General features: G+C 39.9%; 1 protein-coding gene across 8 annotated transcripts in view; it reads right to left on the bottom strand.

Annotated features, from left to right (window-relative positions):
- Nucleotides 1–18,851, bottom strand: part of grin2bb (glutamate receptor, ionotropic, N-methyl D-aspartate 2B, genome duplicate b) — a 111,873-nt gene that overhangs the window by 70,818 nt on the left and 22,204 nt on the right. For all 8 annotated transcript variants that reach the window (XM_055009865.1, XM_035957206.2, XM_023290143.3 and 5 more), the window contains one exon: nt 16,014–16,700. In XM_055009865.1, the coding sequence (XP_054865840.1) occupies nt 16,014–16,700 (687 nt within the window). The remainder of the gene's footprint in view (nt 1–16,013; nt 16,701–18,851) is intronic.

The following is an 18,851-nucleotide window of genomic DNA, read 5'->3' as shown; positions in this document are numbered from 1 at the left end:
CATGATGTGTAGTACATTTATGGCCAATTCTTTCCAATAACAAACAGGTGGGTGACAAATTAAAGGAAAAACCTGAACCCTTGATCAGTACAGTGAGGGGATCTGGTGGCTCTGTTGTACTGTGGTTGGGAATTTGCTGGCATGGTTTGGGTCCACTTGTTCACTTAGAAGGAAGGGTCACTGCAGATCAATGCAAACTTGTTCTGACTGATCACCGCTATCCTGTGATTAAACATTCCTATCCTGATGTAAGCGGTCTCTCCCAAGATGACAATTTCCCCATCCACAGGGTACGAGAGTTCACTGAACAGTTTGATGAGTATGAAAATGATGTGCGTTATCTGCTAGGGCTTTCACCGTCACCAGATCTCAATACAACTGAACATCTGAGGGAGATTTTGTTAGACAACAATCGCCGCCAGCATCATCAGAACAGCAACTGAGCGAATATCTTTAGGAAAAATGGTGTCAAAGACTTGAGGAATCAAGGCGTAGTAAAGCTGCTACGATCGTATGTGGTGAAAAAACACTTTACTTACAGACTTTATGCTGGTGTTTCCTTTCATTTTAAACTATCTGTATATATCTCCCTAAAAGAACTACAGCTGTTTGGTGTCTGAGCTAAGCTTCCCTGCTCTGTGCAGCGTTCCAACATTTCCATTATAGTCATATTGTCTTTTTCACCCATTTCATTCTCCGAGAAATCAGAGAAGGGACAAACTCCCTTTTCTGGTGCAATTTTTGTCTTAAGGCGAGTAGTCACAAGGCAGCAAAGTGAAAACAAAATGTTCTATGGAGCTTTAAATTCACAATTTATTTTCATCTTGTTTACTGGTTTTCACTGCAAGTTGACGGTGTGGGAAATAAAAGGTGAAGGAAAAACAGGGTTTTCATCATTTTTGCTTGACAGAACATCACCATCAGAGTGACTTTTGAGTTTAGTCTGATTCAGGTAACAGTACTGGGTGAATGCTGCATTCAGTCACAGTGCTTTGTGCAATAATAATATAAGGAAATATTCAAGTAATCTGAAGTATTTAAAATATGATACAGTGCAATACGGTTTTCAAAGCAATCCATCTCAACACTGAGTGGAGGCGTATAGAAACACGTCTACACAGGCTGCTGACAGAAGCTTCTATGTAGGATTAGCTGAACCACTGCTCTGCTGCATGATTACCTACAGAACCAACTCCTCTGTTACACATAAGAAACTAGAAAAGCACTCAGAGAGCGCAGTCCTTCACTAAGGCTGTTCATTCCCTCATATGGCATTGTCAGAAACACAGCGTTTTTTTACTCTGCCAGGGAATGCAGAGGAGTTATGAGTCGATTGGCGTACGTCTGTCTGTCTGTCTGTCTCTGTCTGTCTGTTAGCGGCATTAGTCAAAAATGGATTAAAGGATTTGAATGAAGTTTTCGGTAAAGGTCAGACATGACACAAGGACCACCTCATTAGATTTTGGCAGTGATGCGGCTTATAGTCTGGATCCATGGATTTGTTTAAGATTTCTGTATCATTGCGAGATAGCGGCAATGTGTCACTGTAACTATGACAACAAGGGAGCGCTACGTCAGCTGCCTGCTGACAACAAATCCACCATGGTGGACTTATCAGGACTTATCTGTCGGAAATGATACAACGACTGAGCAGCCTTGGCAGAGTACTGCACTTTCTGCGTGCTTTTCTTGTATTAGTTACTGACGATCAGAAATCACGGCACTATAGAATGTGGCCATTTAATATAGATGTATCCACAGACAAAATGACCTTGTGCAATTGTTCCTTGTATCATTTTTGACAAATAAGTCTTGATAAGTCTGCAGCGGTGGATTTGTAGTAGGATCACAATCATGTGATCATTAGCAGGCAGCTGACGTAGCGTTCACTTGTTGTCATGGTTACAGTGATGCCGTGCCGCTATTTCGCAATGATACGGAAATTTTTAACAAATCCCTGGATCCAGACTATAAGCTGCATCACTGCCAAAATCTATTCAGGTGGTCCTTGTGTCATTTCTGACCCTCTGAAAATTTCATCCAAATCCGCACAGACCAACAGATTAACAGAAGACCAAACGTATGGCAATCGTCACATAACTCCGCCGCGTTCCTTGGTGGAGTAATGAAGAAAACCAACAAAAAAGACACTTTGCAGTCACACAAATGAAGTGCAGAAGAAAAAATATTAAATGACCTGTAGATACCCGAGTTGCTTGAAATAAAAATGGCCAGTTTTTGTCAAATAAACATGGATGAAACACCCCCGTGACTGAATGCAAGAAGCAGAAACAGGTACTGCAGTGTCATGGTGTTCCATCATCCATCTTGTTTTTTTTTTCCCGCCAACTTTTCTTCCCATATTGTTTTACTGTTTTCTTATTTCTTGTCTTCTCACTCAGGATTTTATGCTGAAACTGACAAAGCACATAATAACAGGATGATGGAAATGCACCTATACCCACATGGACACATTGTAGAGCAGCACATTGTGGGATTTTGTTGATATAAGAACAAAACTTCAATCCTGCGCCGAAATGTTTCGCCCCCTCGGCTTCCTGCATTGCTCCTCTCCCTCTTTCCTTATCTCAGTCCCAACAAATGGAGGCTCACTGATGAATGTAAATGACTGCACTCCCCTGCTCCATGCAATTAGAACAAACTCAACCTTTCTGCCTGGTTGGGATTAAATACCCACAAGTCAGCCAGCTCTCTCTGTATTTAAGAGCCCTTCCTCAGCCTGATGCAAAACCATGAAAACCACCACATTATGTGACATTTTTTTCCCAGCACTGCCTCTTATCTTTTATATCTTTTATCTCTCACTGACTTTTTTCCCTTCTGTATTCCCGAAACATAACAAACACTATCATGATGAAGGTCAGTTTCATGAACGATGAAGTCCCTCTAATGTCTACAGCTACAGAGATTTAACACAGTAAGAGTTTGTTTTAAGTCTGAGCTGCCTAATGACACTGACTGTATAAAATCATGGGCAGGTCATCTGGAACAGAGGAAAGCACTGCCTTGAAGATGGGGTTTTAGGAGCTGAATAGTGTGCTATATGAGGAAAGATTATAGCAGGAAATAGTGTTACTAGAGTGTATCATGTAGCATGTATTAGCTTTGGTTTTCAGTCCTCTAACACAACAGGAATAAGACAGTTTAATGTACCTCTGTTTCAATATGGTGCACCCAGGCCTCGCTGAATAAAATCCAGTGATTACGTGCCATAACTGAGGCATCTGTCAGCATTAATGTGTTCAGTCCCACTGGCAACCACTTGATGTTCTGATTTTAACCCAAGCTGACAGCTGCTGTGATTGGCACATAAACAGAGTAACACGGAACACAACAGAACAGCCCATCGCTCCATCTGATCAATGCTTGTTTTTTCTAAAAGGTCGCAGGAACAAATTCTTTGTCAGTCAGTGATCACAAGTCCTTCAATTAAAAAAATACGCTGTTTGTCACGGCCTGCCAAAGCAACACATTTGACCATTTCTTAATCTGACGCCCCTGTCCACAAAGCTCTTTGTGCGTGTGTTGTAAAAGAGATGACTCATAAACCCATGTTGTGATTAGCTAGAACACAAATCATGAACAAAATAAGCAGTTAACACCATAGTTAAGCCTATCTGTCTGAAGATTTCACTGTACCAAAAGACTGTAAGAAAGACAGAAAAATATGGATTCAGACTTTCAGGATTTTATAAGACACTAGAAAAGCACTCAGAGAGTGCAGTACTCTGCCAAGGCTGCTCAGTTGACGTATCATTTCCGAAGATTTAATATTCAACATTCAAGACCTTTATTTATCACGAACACAATTGTACATAGTATAATGTGCAGTGAAATGCATTGTGGGATGAAATCTTTAATAAAAAATGACCTTGCACTGAGCACAGGCATGTGTTATGCATGTGCATGTTATGTATGGATACCAAATTGTGTGTAAATTACTCTTATAAAGGTCTATTGATCAGTTCATCACTTTTGGCAAGCTTTTAATGTTGTGGGCTATTATTGTGGAGCCATTCCAGCAGCACAGGAAGTGTTTATCTAAGAAGCGGTTTCTTGACATGATGAAGACTCTGCTGAAAAGTCCAAAAATTCACGTAAAGATGAAAGAAAACTGTTCCATGCTGTTGCTGTCTAGCAAAGGATGTGTATAAACTTAGAAGCACTTAGCTGGAATGGGGACAAGCTCTTACGGTGTTTCCTGAAGAAAGGAATGAAGGACAGAAAGGTGAATTTGTGTTCAAAATAAGGCTGACAGCTGAACATAAATAAAGGCTTTGTGAAACATCAGGAGCTTCACCATTGTCTGGCTGGGGTTTGCTGCATCACGTGACCTAAATATTTAGTGGACGGCAGGAATTGATGGGACTCAGAAACACCCCACAGTTTAATCATTTGTTCCTTGTATGATTTCCAACTGATAAATCACAGTCAATTTGTAGTAGGATCGCAATCATGTGATCGTCAACAAGTAAAAGACACAATGTTCACGTCATGGTTACAGCGATGCCGTGCCGGCAGCTATATCTGGAAATGGGAAATCCTTAACAAATCCGTGGATCCAGACTATAAGCCGCATCACTGTGAAAATTTAATGACTTGATCCTTGTGTCATTTCTGACTTCCCCTGAAAATTTCATCCAAATCCGTTAGTCCATTTTTGAGTAATGTTTTACACAGACGAACAGATTCCCAGATTCACAGACAAATGTACGCTGATCGTCACATAACTCCGCCGTTCCTTGGCGGAGTAACAAATGCAAGTAACCAATCCTGTCACCTTGCAGTGTGGGGCTTTCTGTGCTGTTATTTTTGTTCTGAATCAATTTCCGGTTTGAACAAATACAGGTGAGTTACTCCACTTTTATAGCTACTCATAGTGTAGCGTAGAGTAGTTTTGCAGTGTTTGAACAGTTATAGATGTGTAATGTTGCTGGCCAGAGACAAACTTTAAAAGTTTTATTCAATGCCAAGAAAAGAAATTTAAAGCTGTATTAAACTAAATTAATATTTCATCTTCAAAAATATCAAATGACTAAACACAAACAAGAAAGGAGTTGTGATTATGATTAATCCACTGCATACTGCATACCTAACACACAACAACAGCTAGCAGTTAGCTGTTGGACATATTGATATAATTGGTAGCTGAAGAACCAGGTATTTTCTCAGGTGTTAGTGTGGACCAAAACGGTGCCAAAAAGAGACTGAATATTGGACTTAAATTCACCAGAATGACAGAAAATGAAGTGCTGATATGGCACCACTGGTTTTGTTGATAAGCAAATGCAACATTTTTGACATATCAGATTTAAAAGGTGATGGTTTAAGATCCTTTAAAGTTCATCATAAACACAAATGACTGGGTTAAAGTAGGAGAAATATTGTAATTAGGGTTAAAATTCTTCTTTTGTTTAGGTTAAGGAAAAATAATGACTGAAGTTAGCATAAAACAGGACGCAGAAAACAGTCTCTTGGGTCACAGTCCAGCTTATAGCCCGACCCAACCATCCACCCCGACCTCCTCCCTTTATTTGGCCCTGTAACAACATCATGCTATTTTTGGTGTGTTTCTGACAAGAGCCATAATTCACACAGTCATTAGAGGTCCTTGTCAGTTAAAGGTAAATGAAAGTCACAGCAGGTATTTGCACAAACAACTAATGTAGTCATTTTTTCTGAGCAAAGTGTCATTGACGAATTTGTTGTAACAAGTTGCCTCAAGCAAATCAACTGGTGAAGAATCTGAAATACACTCTCTGGCTGCTGTCATACGCTGTCATGAAAGGCTTATCTGACTTCATTTAAAACATATTCCATCTTTACCTTACTTAATAGGATTAGCTGGGCAATTAGGCCTCATATGTTGGAACGTGAAGAAGCTAGATAGTTACCGCTGGCAGGGAGAAGCCAAGTGAGCTTCCTAAAGCCTTCTGACAACTTGTTGTAACCGAGTGCAATGCAGAGAGGTCTCCTGTGATCTCCAAAATTACTCATCCTGTCCACGCACTGCACAGCGGCTGATAAAAAGAACTCATTATATGGAGCGAAAGACAAGCAGGGAGAGAAAGAGAAAGCGAGAGGGAAAAGGGGGAAAGGAGAGGAGTTTCAGCCCATTTGAAGGGCACAATTAAAATTTTGAAATTTATCAGGGAACAGAATGAGTGTAAAAGAAAAAGCCCCTGAATTCATGGGACGGTGAAGTTGGGACTACTTTGATAAACAGTTTGGCATTTGCTAGACCAAGAAAAGAACAAAAACGGCTTAAAGACAGATGTGAACAGAGAGAGATCACATATTAACCTTCCCGATTCCTGGTTTCTTGATTTCCGTTTGTGTGTGTGAGAGAGATTGAGGGGGAGAAAGGGGGAGGAAGGGAGAGAAAAGTATGACAAGCAAATCTGTCCCATCCCGGGAGCACTCTGAAAACAATCTTGGTAGCCTGCTCTCAGGATGCAGCGTTGACATGAAATATTCAGCTGAGCAAAACTGAAACTTTAACCTCCTGCGCTGTGTTTTCCATTGCTATTGTTCCATGCAGGCAGTCAGAAAGCAGAACTGTATGGGCCATAATGAGCAAAGGTAAAATCACTCACGCATGTCTACTCAGCTGGGATTTCAACACCTGATGAGAAGAAATGAGATGTGTAATTACAACCATGCCTCCTTGAAATTAATTATATAGTACTAATAATATCTCCAAAATATGCTTCAAATGAGTTAAAGTCGCTGCTTCATGGACTATGCTCATTAGGAGTCATGTGGACTGACTGACGGATGGTATGCATGTGGTTAAATTTAATCAACAAATATTATGATTATGAGGTTAAAGAAAGATGGTTGTGGTTTTGATTCAGTGTCGATCAACTTAAAACATCTGTTATGGGGTGAGTTACTGTAGTCTGATGTAATATCAGTCTGTTAATCAGTCCACCACTTTGGTCCAGACTGAACTCTCTCCACAACCACTTGATGGTACAATATTTGGTGCAGACAGTCATGCCTGCAGTGAACAGTAACGTAGACGCAGCGCTCACTTTTCATCTAATGCCATCGTGGCGTTCATATTTGTGTTTCTGTGGGAAATGTCTCAAAAAGTGGATGGATTGTCATGAGTCTTTACGAATATTTATGGTGGTTTATGATCAAATGACCTGCAAAACTAACAGCGTTTCCACCAGCCTCATCTTCACAGTGTTTTAGCGCTGATTTACAAACACTAACATGCTAAAATGAAATGCAAACACTGTATACATTTACATGCAAACATCAGCATAACATTCTGAGTATGTCAGCATGCTGAAGGGATTTACTATGAAGGCAGATCTGTAGGTTAGCAACGTATGTTGAGCCTGAAGCCAGAGTTTTCAATTTTGCAAAAGGTGTCTCTCTTCTAACCTGTTAGATCATAATGCTGCACGGGTAACTGCACTGAAGGAGATTCTGTTCAGTGTTTTGGATTTAAATCAGCTGGGAAAAGTATCACCTTTTCACGAGTTCTTCTTCTGAAACTATTTTCTCTGAGGATACACTGAATCTGCAAACCTGTTGAGCAGTATGTTAGTGATGCTGCTGAACGAAGCCATGCAGTTACATTAGGCAAACTGTATGCACTGTGTTAAAAATCTACATGCATTCATTTGGTGATGCAGAAATGGCATAAATATGTATTTATTCTTGGCCTGATCTGCTGCCATGTCAGTTTTACAATGCTGGTATCACAGCTAATAGAACACAGATTAGAAAACATGAATCTACCAATATTCATTCCAAGAATATATTCAAACAATAATATTATTAATCTTTGATTTGGCCAAAAACTAAAGTGATTATCCACGTAACCATAATTAAGAAACAGTGTCAGACTGAAATACACTGTTTGAGTGGCATGTTTAAATGCTCTAATGTGCAGCTGTCATGTTAGAAATCAGCACTGACAGTAATGGTGAAATGAATATAAACTTGCACCATTTCTACAGGCATTCCTCTCCTACATCATGTTTAGTAATAGAGCTTTTTACCGTTATCATTAGTTCTCCATTATAATAATCTGTTCCTATTGACTAAAGTTGGTGAGACACTATTGCTCTATTTTGTGGGTCAAACCCTCCTTTAATGGGAATACGCACAGAGCCTGATAAACAAAACCTGCATTAACAAGCAAAGAAACAAAAAGAAACTTGTGTCATAGTACACCGCTCTGGTGTTGGCATTTAGCTCAAAGCAACATATTTTACGACAGTCTTTTCTAAAGCCCAGGCAAGCACTGAGTGGATATTTCCGGTGATACTGTCAGAAAAACATCCCAAATCAGTTGTCAGTGAACAATCTGTAACTTGGCAGATAGATTCATTAAAAGTTTGACGTTGTGTGAAGAAAAACGTGCATCAGACCGTGTTATATTTCTCTCAAAACATATTTTCTGTTGCAAATTAGTTGCATGTGAATGTAACATGGAGGAGGCAGGTCTGGAAATGGACCCAATTCTCTGCAGGAGTGGGCTTTTTAAAATAAATCACTAAACATGCTCCAAGAAAACTACCTAGATGTTGCCACAGATTTCAGAAATTATTTCCATTCAGTGACTGAAGAGCAGTTTCAGGCGTTGTTGCTTCGTGACATCTCAGATTAGACTGAGCTCTCCTGATTTTGTCTTTGAGAGTCAGACAATGTCATCATGCAGCTGCCGAAGACCACAGGAATGACAAACAAGATTATTTTCGGGCAGATTTATTACATATCACAGGCTCCATCTGTCGGATGGTTAAAGGGTTAAACGTACAACTAAGCCAGGAAAATAGGAACATCAATCTACCATAGTATCTCACAAAACCAGAGCGAGTGAGAGTGAAAAAAAGTGTGTTTAAAGCTCTAATAAAATGGGATTAGTTCTACACAGAGAGGACAGGAATAATTACTGTAGCATGTATGTTGATTTAGTCCTTTAAAAATCTAGTCATTTTCTTCCTCAAATTAAAATCATCTAAAAAGTGGTCGTGTCATAAATGAATTTAAAAAGATTCTCTGTAAATTAGGAAGGAAGCTCAAACTGACGAAATATCCAACGCATTGCTCAGACTTGTCTTTCCTCTTGTGAACGAGCCATATTATAGCTGTTCTAGGGCATCAGCTTCAACTGCAGAAGTTACATTTGACATATGGAGCATTTTTGTTGCAGTGACATCGCACAAATGGAGCAGACACTCCTGTCTGTGTAATATCAGAGACTGATTACAAGCACCTCCTGCGCAAACTGGCTTTTCCACATTACAGATGTCCTGCGTTAATGATTTCATTCTGCACATTTTCCTGAAAACTAATCCTGTCTCACTTAAAAATGAGAGTGACAGAGGCCAGAAAACTAAAGTATAACATTGATAATAGCCTCATGAGGCGCAATATATATGAATATGTGTGTGTGTGCAGATTATTATTGAAGCTGGTTCCCTAATTCTCTTGTCTTTTGGGATTGAAACTAATTGCGAATGGGGGCATTACAGAGGTAGTCCATTATTCCCTGATGTACAACCAGAGAGCATAATGGGATACACGGTGCATGCAGGATGAAAGGAGGGGACTCATAAAACCACAAATTGTTAATGAGAACAATAGGGTGAAAAAACAGAGTGCACCCTTGGCTCAAAAAACCATGAGCAGCAACAGATTGGCATGGACCTGCGTATCACTGCAAGGCTACCAGCAGGGCCGACTAATGTGAGACTAAAGTGGCCAAACAGGTCTGTGAGATCATTTACTTCCTCGATTATGTCAGCATTACAAGAAGTCCACACACACTTCTCTGAAAAGGAGGCTTATTTTAAGATAGTGAGGGTGTTTAATTGTAGTAATCAATCAAGGAGTGGTGAATCAGTTTTCAGTGACAAAGTGAGCTTGTCTGCATAGAAAAGGAGTTTTTTTTTCCCCCAAGAGGGATACAATGGCAGTTTGTTCTTCGTACACACAGTATTTTACTTTTCTTTCAAGTGGAGAAATCACAGCACGAGAGAGCCACAGCACAGCATGCATGAGTTTTTATTATTGACCGCTTGATGGACAGTTTTTCACCCAAGAGAGGTTTATATTAAACAAGCAAGAGCCGTGAGCAGCAAGTTCTCCGCATGTTTCAAAAATTGGTAGGCAACGTTGAATGGAACGACAAAATCCCTGACAAATAAAATAAAATTTAAAAAAAACAAAAAAAGTCACCTAAAGCAGAGCAGACCATTTATGAGAAATGGTATCAGGACGCTGTGTGCCTCTAGGTATCTTGTTTGCAGTGAAAACAACTGCTGTAATCTCCCCAAACACAGGCAAAGAGGCAATTATCATTGAACACCAGCATGCTCTACGTGTCCACACGCATGCACAGACACACACAGCTTAAGTCCCAACAATAGATCTGAAAGACCTCATTAGTCTCCGGAGCCGGAGTTGAGTGTGGGCCGGGGCCAACTCTGTCGTCCTATTATGCCAATACCAACACATGGCACGCGGTGAATTAATGGCTACATGGAAGCATGCAAATTGTTTGGTGCATAATGGGCCTACCTGCATCTGTCACAGTTTCACCCCACAATGAGGAAAAGAAAGCCACGGATCCTGCAAAGTATCAGGCCAGTTTACTTGGCCGTGTCATCCCGACTGTAACTGTAAAGCATGTGGAATAACGTGGCTTAACCCGCCAAATTACAAGCATTTTCTGGGTCACATTTCTACTCACTGTGGGGTAATTTTTCACTTCCATACAAAGTCTTACACCTCTGTGGAAACAGCACAACCATGTTTACAAGGAAAGAGAACTTAAAAATGTCTTACATGGAAGCTAGTGAAGTTATGACGCCACAAATCTTGAAAAGTCATGAAAAAGCAAGAGTTGAAGTTCTTTGATTATGCATTTTTTGAAAATTAAAAATACCTGGAATCTAGAACATTTTCCAAGTGCTAACAGGAGTTACTAATACTGGGAAAAAATAATTACAGTGGCTCTACACAGTATAGACTTTTTCATTTTTTATTTATTTCTACACTTAGCTCCTCTCTGTTCTGTGTTAACACACAGCCTGCAGTTCAGGAGAAACGTCTTTGAATTTTTGTCATCAATAATGGTTTAATCTGACCGGACTGCAGGCGTAAGTCCACCATCGGCAGCTCATTTTATCCTTTTATTGGGCTCTGTCCTTCCCTTACACTTTCTGTGTGTTGCTGTTTTCAAAATTCCCTTCACAATGGGAAACAACAACCTGCGAGCAGCAACTTACTGCACTGAAAATGTCAAGTTTTGCAGAGAACTTAGATCATGCAGTCTGGCAGCCTGCTGGTTTCTTAAAGTGGGTTTTACATTTTAATGACAACACTTGTCTCCCTGCTGCAAATATTCCACCAAAACAACCCCATCTGTCAGTATTTTAACACCGACCACATTCTTTGCTTAGCTTAGCCTGAAATGATTGTGATTGGTTTAAAGACATACATACAAGTAAGAGTGTTTTTCCCTCTATAGCAGAACGATAGTGAGGTGCAGAAGTAAACAATTACACACGATTCATTTTGCTCGATATGTAAAGTCCAGGTCTTGCTTTGTCACCGGCTTTGCATTTGTTTTAAAGTACAAAACTTCAGGTCAGAGCAATGCTATAAGAGATTCACAAGATCCAGTAAATGCAATTACATCTGAAGAGAACAGAACTAAAAGACTCCATAAACTTGATGTTAACGGCAACAGTAAGATGCTAATATAAGTGGTTTGGAATGAAGAATTTACATTTACATAGTTTACATTCTGGCTTACAATCTCAGTAACACACTACATGTGGAAAAAAATAGATGTAATATGGCTGAGTGTTTTTTAATATACATGGAATCCTTTTTTTTTCTGGGAACGATTCATGAATTTTTAACACTGTTTATTAATGTCTGTTTCTGAAGAAGGAAACCTAATATATACCACAATATACTCAATATGTATAGGGTTTTTTTGGTTATTATGTTTATAATCTCCACTGTCTACATGGCCATTTTTCATATTGCAGTCTGAATATGTTACATCCCTATAATGTGAATATTGTGAAAGGCAAAGCTGAGTAACTATTTTCTCCTTTTTCATTTTGCTTTGTCTTTCCTTCATTTCTGCTTTACATAAATGTGCGACTAAATAGCTTTATGTTCATTTTTTTACAAATAATCACCTGTCTGAAATCTAAATATTTTTAAAGTGACAGTAGCAAAAATTGCAAGTAAGATTTTCTCAGAGTCCAGATTTGCATTTTACAATTGCTTAAAATCTGAAATTTTTTAATTAGCCACACAGACGTCAAGTAGCAAATTTTTGATGATCCGTAAAGTTTCAAAGACACAGAAACTTTTCGTTTCATTTGGGCCTTTTGCTCTAAAAATAAGCTGCGTGGTTAACTGATTATTAAGAGTTTTTCTCCAATTAATTTGTGACACTGAACTCACTGCAGAGAGATTTCGTCATGTTTTGATGCTTTTCGTAGTTTGTGAGACCGAAAAAAAGCCATAAATAAAATATCAAAGCACATAGAAGCAGCCACAATAGCTCTAAAAAAAAAAAAAAATCACTACTTCACAACACTAAAAAGCAATTCACCTTTCAGCACTTCCCTCTCACCACCTTATTTTTGATCCTCTTTCCCAGTGTTTCTACCCATTTTTGAGCTTTAATCTATTCATTCATCTATTCAGAAGCTCACCCCCACCACCACCCCTCCATGACCTTCTCTCTTCCAGCGTTGCTTTTGTCAGACTCAGAAATAATCATTTCTTTTCTCTCTCTCTCTCTCTCTGTCCCTCTGTCTGTCCCTCTCTGTCCCTCTGCAGGGTTTTATACACTATGTAGAGAGAAATATATAAGCAAGTGGTTGCCATGCCAACACTACATCCACCGCAGTCACCCCTTCGTTTCTGTGTGCGTGTGAACATGTGTAGCAGCAGCAGAAGAAGAAGAAGGTTTAAGGAGGACGAGCTGAGTGAAAAAATACCGAGATTTCCTGAAAACCCAAAGAAAGCATGAAATTCTGTTTAATGCGGCTGCAGAATGCACACTTTCCTCTAATGTGTTAGTTCCATCAGCAGCGCCTTTACATGTCTCTTACACTCTTATCTACACTTTGGCTTCCGTCACTCTCAGTTAGTAGCGTCGGTCTCTCTGTCAGCTGTAAAATGTGATAATTATATGTTGAGCAAACTTCTCTTCCTCCTTCACTCCCACACAAGTTGTGCTATTTCATAACCTTCACCCCCTCTTCGCTTGTTTATTCCGTTTTCTCTGCTTCTTCATCTCAACAGCATCTTCAACAGTATCACCACTTAATTGTCCTTTTCCCTGCATTGCTTTCTTTGCCCACTACTGGATGTTTATATGCAACAATCCTTCACAGAAGAGAGGAAGAAAAGGCCCTGCAGGCTTTGTGAATGTTTCTGAACCTGACCCACAGGAGGAATCGTCTCATTGCCAGGACAGCGAAGCAGCTCCCTTCAATTTGGAGCTTTTATTTGATTCTCAGTTTATTCCAGTTCAGAAATATCTTCAGTTCAAACATTCAGTGGAGCAACAAGTGAAGGCAGCAGATCTGATTTCCAGGTTATAACAGTCTGTTCATTCCCGTCGTTCATTTTTATCCAAACGCCGTCGCCGCATTTGATCAAACAGTAAGTTGATAATGACTAATATTTAAGGATGTGTGTCTTCACAGTACAGATGAATGGCATTTATGTGAATGCTTTAACTGCAGTAAATCTACGAAATCATTTTGTCTAAAGCAGGGGTGTCAGACATATGGCCTGGGGGCCAAAACCGGCCTACCAGAGAGTCCAATCCGCACAGTGTAAAAATTACAGAGAAGACACTGAACATTGTGCAATATAATGTCAGTCAGCAGCTTTAGTACAAAAGAGTTTGGTTGGTTGAACCCTGTTGTTCATGAGCTGCCAGAACTTTTATGTATTTTTCCTGTATAAATTTAGCACATTTACACAGTAGGGGGACAATGTAACAATCTTCCTTTATAGTTCCCACTTTAGTTTGTGTGGTGTGATGGTTAGTTACTACACAGATGTGGAAATGAATGTAAATTTAAAATAATCTCTAGATCTTGACAAGTTGTTTTTTTAATCATAAAGTAAAATACTAGATTTGTTCAGTTTCAGATACACTGGGATCTGTAAGTTGTAATGTGTAAATGATAAACTGAGGCACAGTATTGTTGAACTTGCACTTATTTTCCTTAAGAAATTTCAGGTTATAGGTTATTATGCTGTGATTTTACTGGTCCAGCCCACTTCAGATCAAATTGGGTTGGATGTGGCCCCTGAACTGAGAATGAGTTTGACACCCCTTAAGTCTAATGTTGTTCCAGTTTTCAGTGACTTGTGGTTTCTCTCAATTATCTAAATATTTTAGAAGTGAATCTTATTTGTTGCTGTCCTGTTTTGCCTTGTTTTTGGACTTTATACCATTTTATTTTGCTTCACAAATTGAACTCTTTATGGTGTATTCTTTTTTGTAGTGTAAAATAATTCAGAGATGAATGATAAAAGCCAGAGCTGATTAGAAACTGACATCAAAGCTCTAAATAAATATTGATGGAAGGTTCATGATATATGAACATGTTTGCACAGCACAATTTCCTCAATTGTTCATCTGGTATATTTTCAATTTATATTCACATTAATGCTGTACAAATTAATCCAGTATTTATCACGATTACACGGCGATATTGACATTTAGATGTGTCTTCAAGGGTTAATCTGACATTACAATATTTTATTTTACTCTTTTAAAGCACGTTTTGCTGTAATTAAATTTAAACCACCACCAGCCCTTACCATAATACAGGACTTTGATGAAATAAACTGCAGAAAATGACCAGAAAAAATCTTTACTTAAATTGCTAATTTATTAATATTCATAAATATTATGAGATGTGACTGAAAACTCCATATCAGGTTTACCCTAAGTTAAGATTTTAAAATTTCAAGGTCCAATAAGAGCTTTGCCACTCAGTAACATACCAAACACACGGTAAACAGTATATGGTGTGCACTTATATAGCACCTTTCTATTTTAGTGGTACTCAAAGCACTTTACAATGTTTCCCATTCACCTGCAAGCCATCTGCCTGCCATTGGCTACAGCTTGGGATTCAGTGTCTTGCCCAAGGACGCTTCAGCATGCCTCAGTGCTATTACCAAACCAAAAAATCCACCTGCAGAGAATCTGCTATCCAGAGCGAGTCTGTATCAAAAGTCTAATGCAAACCCAAAATCAGCACCACATGGACTCGATTGTTCTTCTGTAAAAGACTTAAACGCTGCTAAGACTATCAACACAACATTTCAAAGATATTCTTCCATTTGTGGATTATGAATTCTCCTTGTGCAGTCTGGTTCATGCCAAATCTCTTGTATCTGGATCCCACAGAGATGGCTTCTGACTTGTTATGTACTCTTTTGTTTCACACTGGGAGCGCTTTTAATGCAGGGCAGGAATTGCAATATGACGTCAAGCTCGAAAGGGGGTCAATTAACAGCGAAATCAATCAGGCTTTGTTGAAATGAGAAGCGACACTGAGAGGCTGATGCATCTTAAATAAAAGTGTGAAAGGAAACTGATAAATGGTGTTTTGTAGATTTATACTTCATAAAAACAAAAGTTAAACAAAAGATTTTGCAATTTGTTTGCCGTCAGTAAATTCTGATTCAAATCGTTGCTTCTGACATAATTTCACAAGTGTTTCAAGGTGAGTAATCTGGAAACCCACTCAGGAGTTCCACTTCAAGTGTTAAGCATTTTAAAACAAGCTGCAAAAAGGAAATACAAAAGGCACTACTTTAAGTGTTGCTTGATGAAGAGCTTTAAAAAGCATCAATATTTAGCCTGAGTTACTGTGCAATGTGGTCAAATTATTTATGAATGGGTCAAGTCATTGCTTTCTTATTTTTTCCAATAAAAAGAAGCAGATATTTTTTCCTACCTTGGCTGCCATCACCATGGAGGAGCCTCCCCTGATGCCCAGGATGGGGATGTGTGTCTGGGCAGAGATGAAGTCCAGGATCTGAGCGATGGCCTCCTGGTCCGTGTCGTCACCAAACACTACGCCTTGCAGCGAGTTCCTTGTCATTTGTCCACAGATCCGATTGATGATGCTCTTCGGGTCGGTCTCGTTCATGGTGACCACCTCGACTTTGGGAGGATAAGGGATGTGGAGGAAGTCCTCTTTCTCGAGCCCAGCACCCAGGGCCACGTCACTAGAGTTGCCCACCAGGATGACGGCGATGCTGAGTGAGTTGATCAGTTTGGGATTGATGGGTGGTAGTGCCGGTGAGCCGGGAGAGTACTGAGGAGGGATGACAACGCCCCTCTGGGTGTTGCCTCCTCTCTGGCCCCCTTGACCTCCCGGGGCACCTCCAGGCCCCGTTCCTTGACCTCCACCCCTGCGGGACTCGCAAACGGGCAGGAGAAGGACGGAAAGGATGAGCAGGGAGAAGGACAAGGAGAGGAAGGGCAGGGTCAGCCGAGGCCGAGAGTAAGGATGATTGAACGACTGGTCCAGAGGAGGAGGATGGTGGGAGGAAGAAGGGGAGACCAAGCGCTTGTCCTGAAGATGAGAGGGAGAAGGGTGGAGGCTGACAAGCATTGTGGAGGAGTGTAAATGCCGTCCCTGGAGAGGCAGAGAAGAAAGACAGGAGGAGAAGATAATTGAAAATATAAACATTAATGTGCTGCAATAATGAGACAAAACATTATCGCCGCTACAGATCGAGCACATAACACTGACACATGATCTGGGATGTATTACACTGTAAACAAACAAAGTCAACTTCTCAGGCGTGGGAGAAATGTCCAGGTGCAAAGACCTCAGCCACTTTTACAAGGTTGAGGCTCAATTGTTAAGACTCGACTGCTGGGACGGAGCATCTCAGAAGCTTTGGGGCTTTTGGCTGCTCCCAGTCAGCAGCGGTTTAAAAAAGGGGCAAAGCGTGCAGATGGCGTGTCGGAGGATGTGCTGGTACAAGTGTGATGCGCAGCGGCTTCAACTTGCAACTTCCAGGACTTAAAGGATCTGCTGCCAAGATCTCAGTGCTGGACGCCATAGGGCATTTTCAGAGGTGTTGTAGAATCTGACATGCCTCAGTGGATTGATGCACGCAGCAGACCAACGCTATATTAAGCAGGGCGGTCTTCAGTTACTAATAATTTGTATATACTTATATTTTAGGTATGCTAAGAGAGCCCAAAATCAACATATTTTCTCTCAGTTCCTTAAAAAATTAATTTAAATGATCCTCAAATCATGCTATGTGCTCAGATGAATGTTGACTCCGATATAAAAACTGTTTCTGTCTCTCTGATGAGAATATTACAAACTGATCAGTCGAAAAAGAACAGTCAAAATAACTAAAACATAAGCTAAAAAGCATACTTGTCTAAACACAGTGTCTAAATTGGTAAACTGAATTTGCTTTGGGTGTTTACAAAAGGGAACATGTTTTTATGTATTTAATCTTTCAGAAAAAAACTCTTCTTCAAGGTTTCTTTCTTTCTTAACTTTCAGGACCTCAAAATCCACTGGTAGGTTTGGAAGGACTGTTATCCTTTAAAAATCGCCACAATTACACCACTTACCAGAACCAAAAAAGAGAAAGAATCATTGAATTTCCAACTTGACATTGGTCCTTGAATTACCCATCTCTGATGTGCTGCTCTATTAGAGGGCCTAAAACCATGATATTTCAGCAACATTATTTCTATTCTACATGCCTCTTTTGAAATTTTGCCAAAAATGAACTCTTTGCTTTGACCAGATTCTGTAACAAAAAAACAACAAAACAATAATCCTGTGCTCCTCAGTGTGACTGTGAAGCCGGTAGTGATTCAACTGCACAGAATTTTTGGCTGAACTTCAGGCTTTTATCTACACAAAGCAGATAGGAGACTAGAATAAAAACAAACTCAAAACGAAAATGGCAAAATTTGTCAATTTGTTTGTTTTTTTCCCCACTATTGTAAACAACTGTGTGCACTTTTTCCCTATCTATTTTTCGTCCCCTTTTATGATTTATGGCATTATACATTCGTTATACTGCACATTTTTGCGTTCTCTCCACTTCTAGCCATGTTGGTTTTCAATAGAGGTGCTGGACTTAATATTGAAATGAAAAATGAACTCACAGCGAGGAAAAACACCCAAAAACTGCTTAAAGTTCAGAGGGTTAATGATAAATGAATACAGTTTTAATGTTGCTCTTTTTTGGGAAGTTTGCAAAGCATCTTGTAACTCTGGTATTGAAAGCCACTATAGAACAGTTTAATATTATCATCATATTAGCAGATTATTCCTATCATTTGAACATGCTTCACTTGGTAAACAACATTTGCAATCATGCATTTGCTCTTGCCCTGATATTATGGATAATGTTAACACTATCCAGTATCAGTCGGCGTTACACAGGTGGCTTAACCCCTTAATTTAAGACCAAACCAAGCGACCCACAAGGCTGCGTATGAAACTTCACACTGAGAGGCCTGTGAGCTCTCATAGAGCATCAAGTGACAACGCCACATCCATTACACTGTGCTGAGAGCTGCTCGGAGGAACCCTGTGGCAGACATCAAAGACCGAGCAGGAAGGAGATAGTGAGTCGTGTGCGTGTCTGTGTGTGTCTGTGTGTGTGTGTGTGTGTGTGTGTGTGTGTGTGTGTGTGTGTGTGTGTTTTCAGGGAGCCAGGATTGCACTGGGTGCATTTTGACAGATTGACAGCAGCACAGCTTCATGGACTCGCTGCCAGGCTAAGTGACCATTAGACACTCA

This window comes from Amphiprion ocellaris, chromosome 4, assembly GCF_022539595.1.
Source record: "Amphiprion ocellaris isolate individual 3 ecotype Okinawa chromosome 4, ASM2253959v1, whole genome shotgun sequence".
In the NCBI taxonomy this organism is placed as follows: domain Eukaryota; kingdom Metazoa; phylum Chordata; class Actinopteri; family Pomacentridae; genus Amphiprion; species Amphiprion ocellaris.
Note: the sequence above shows the minus strand (reverse complement) of the source record. Positions and strands in the feature narration are given on the sequence as shown.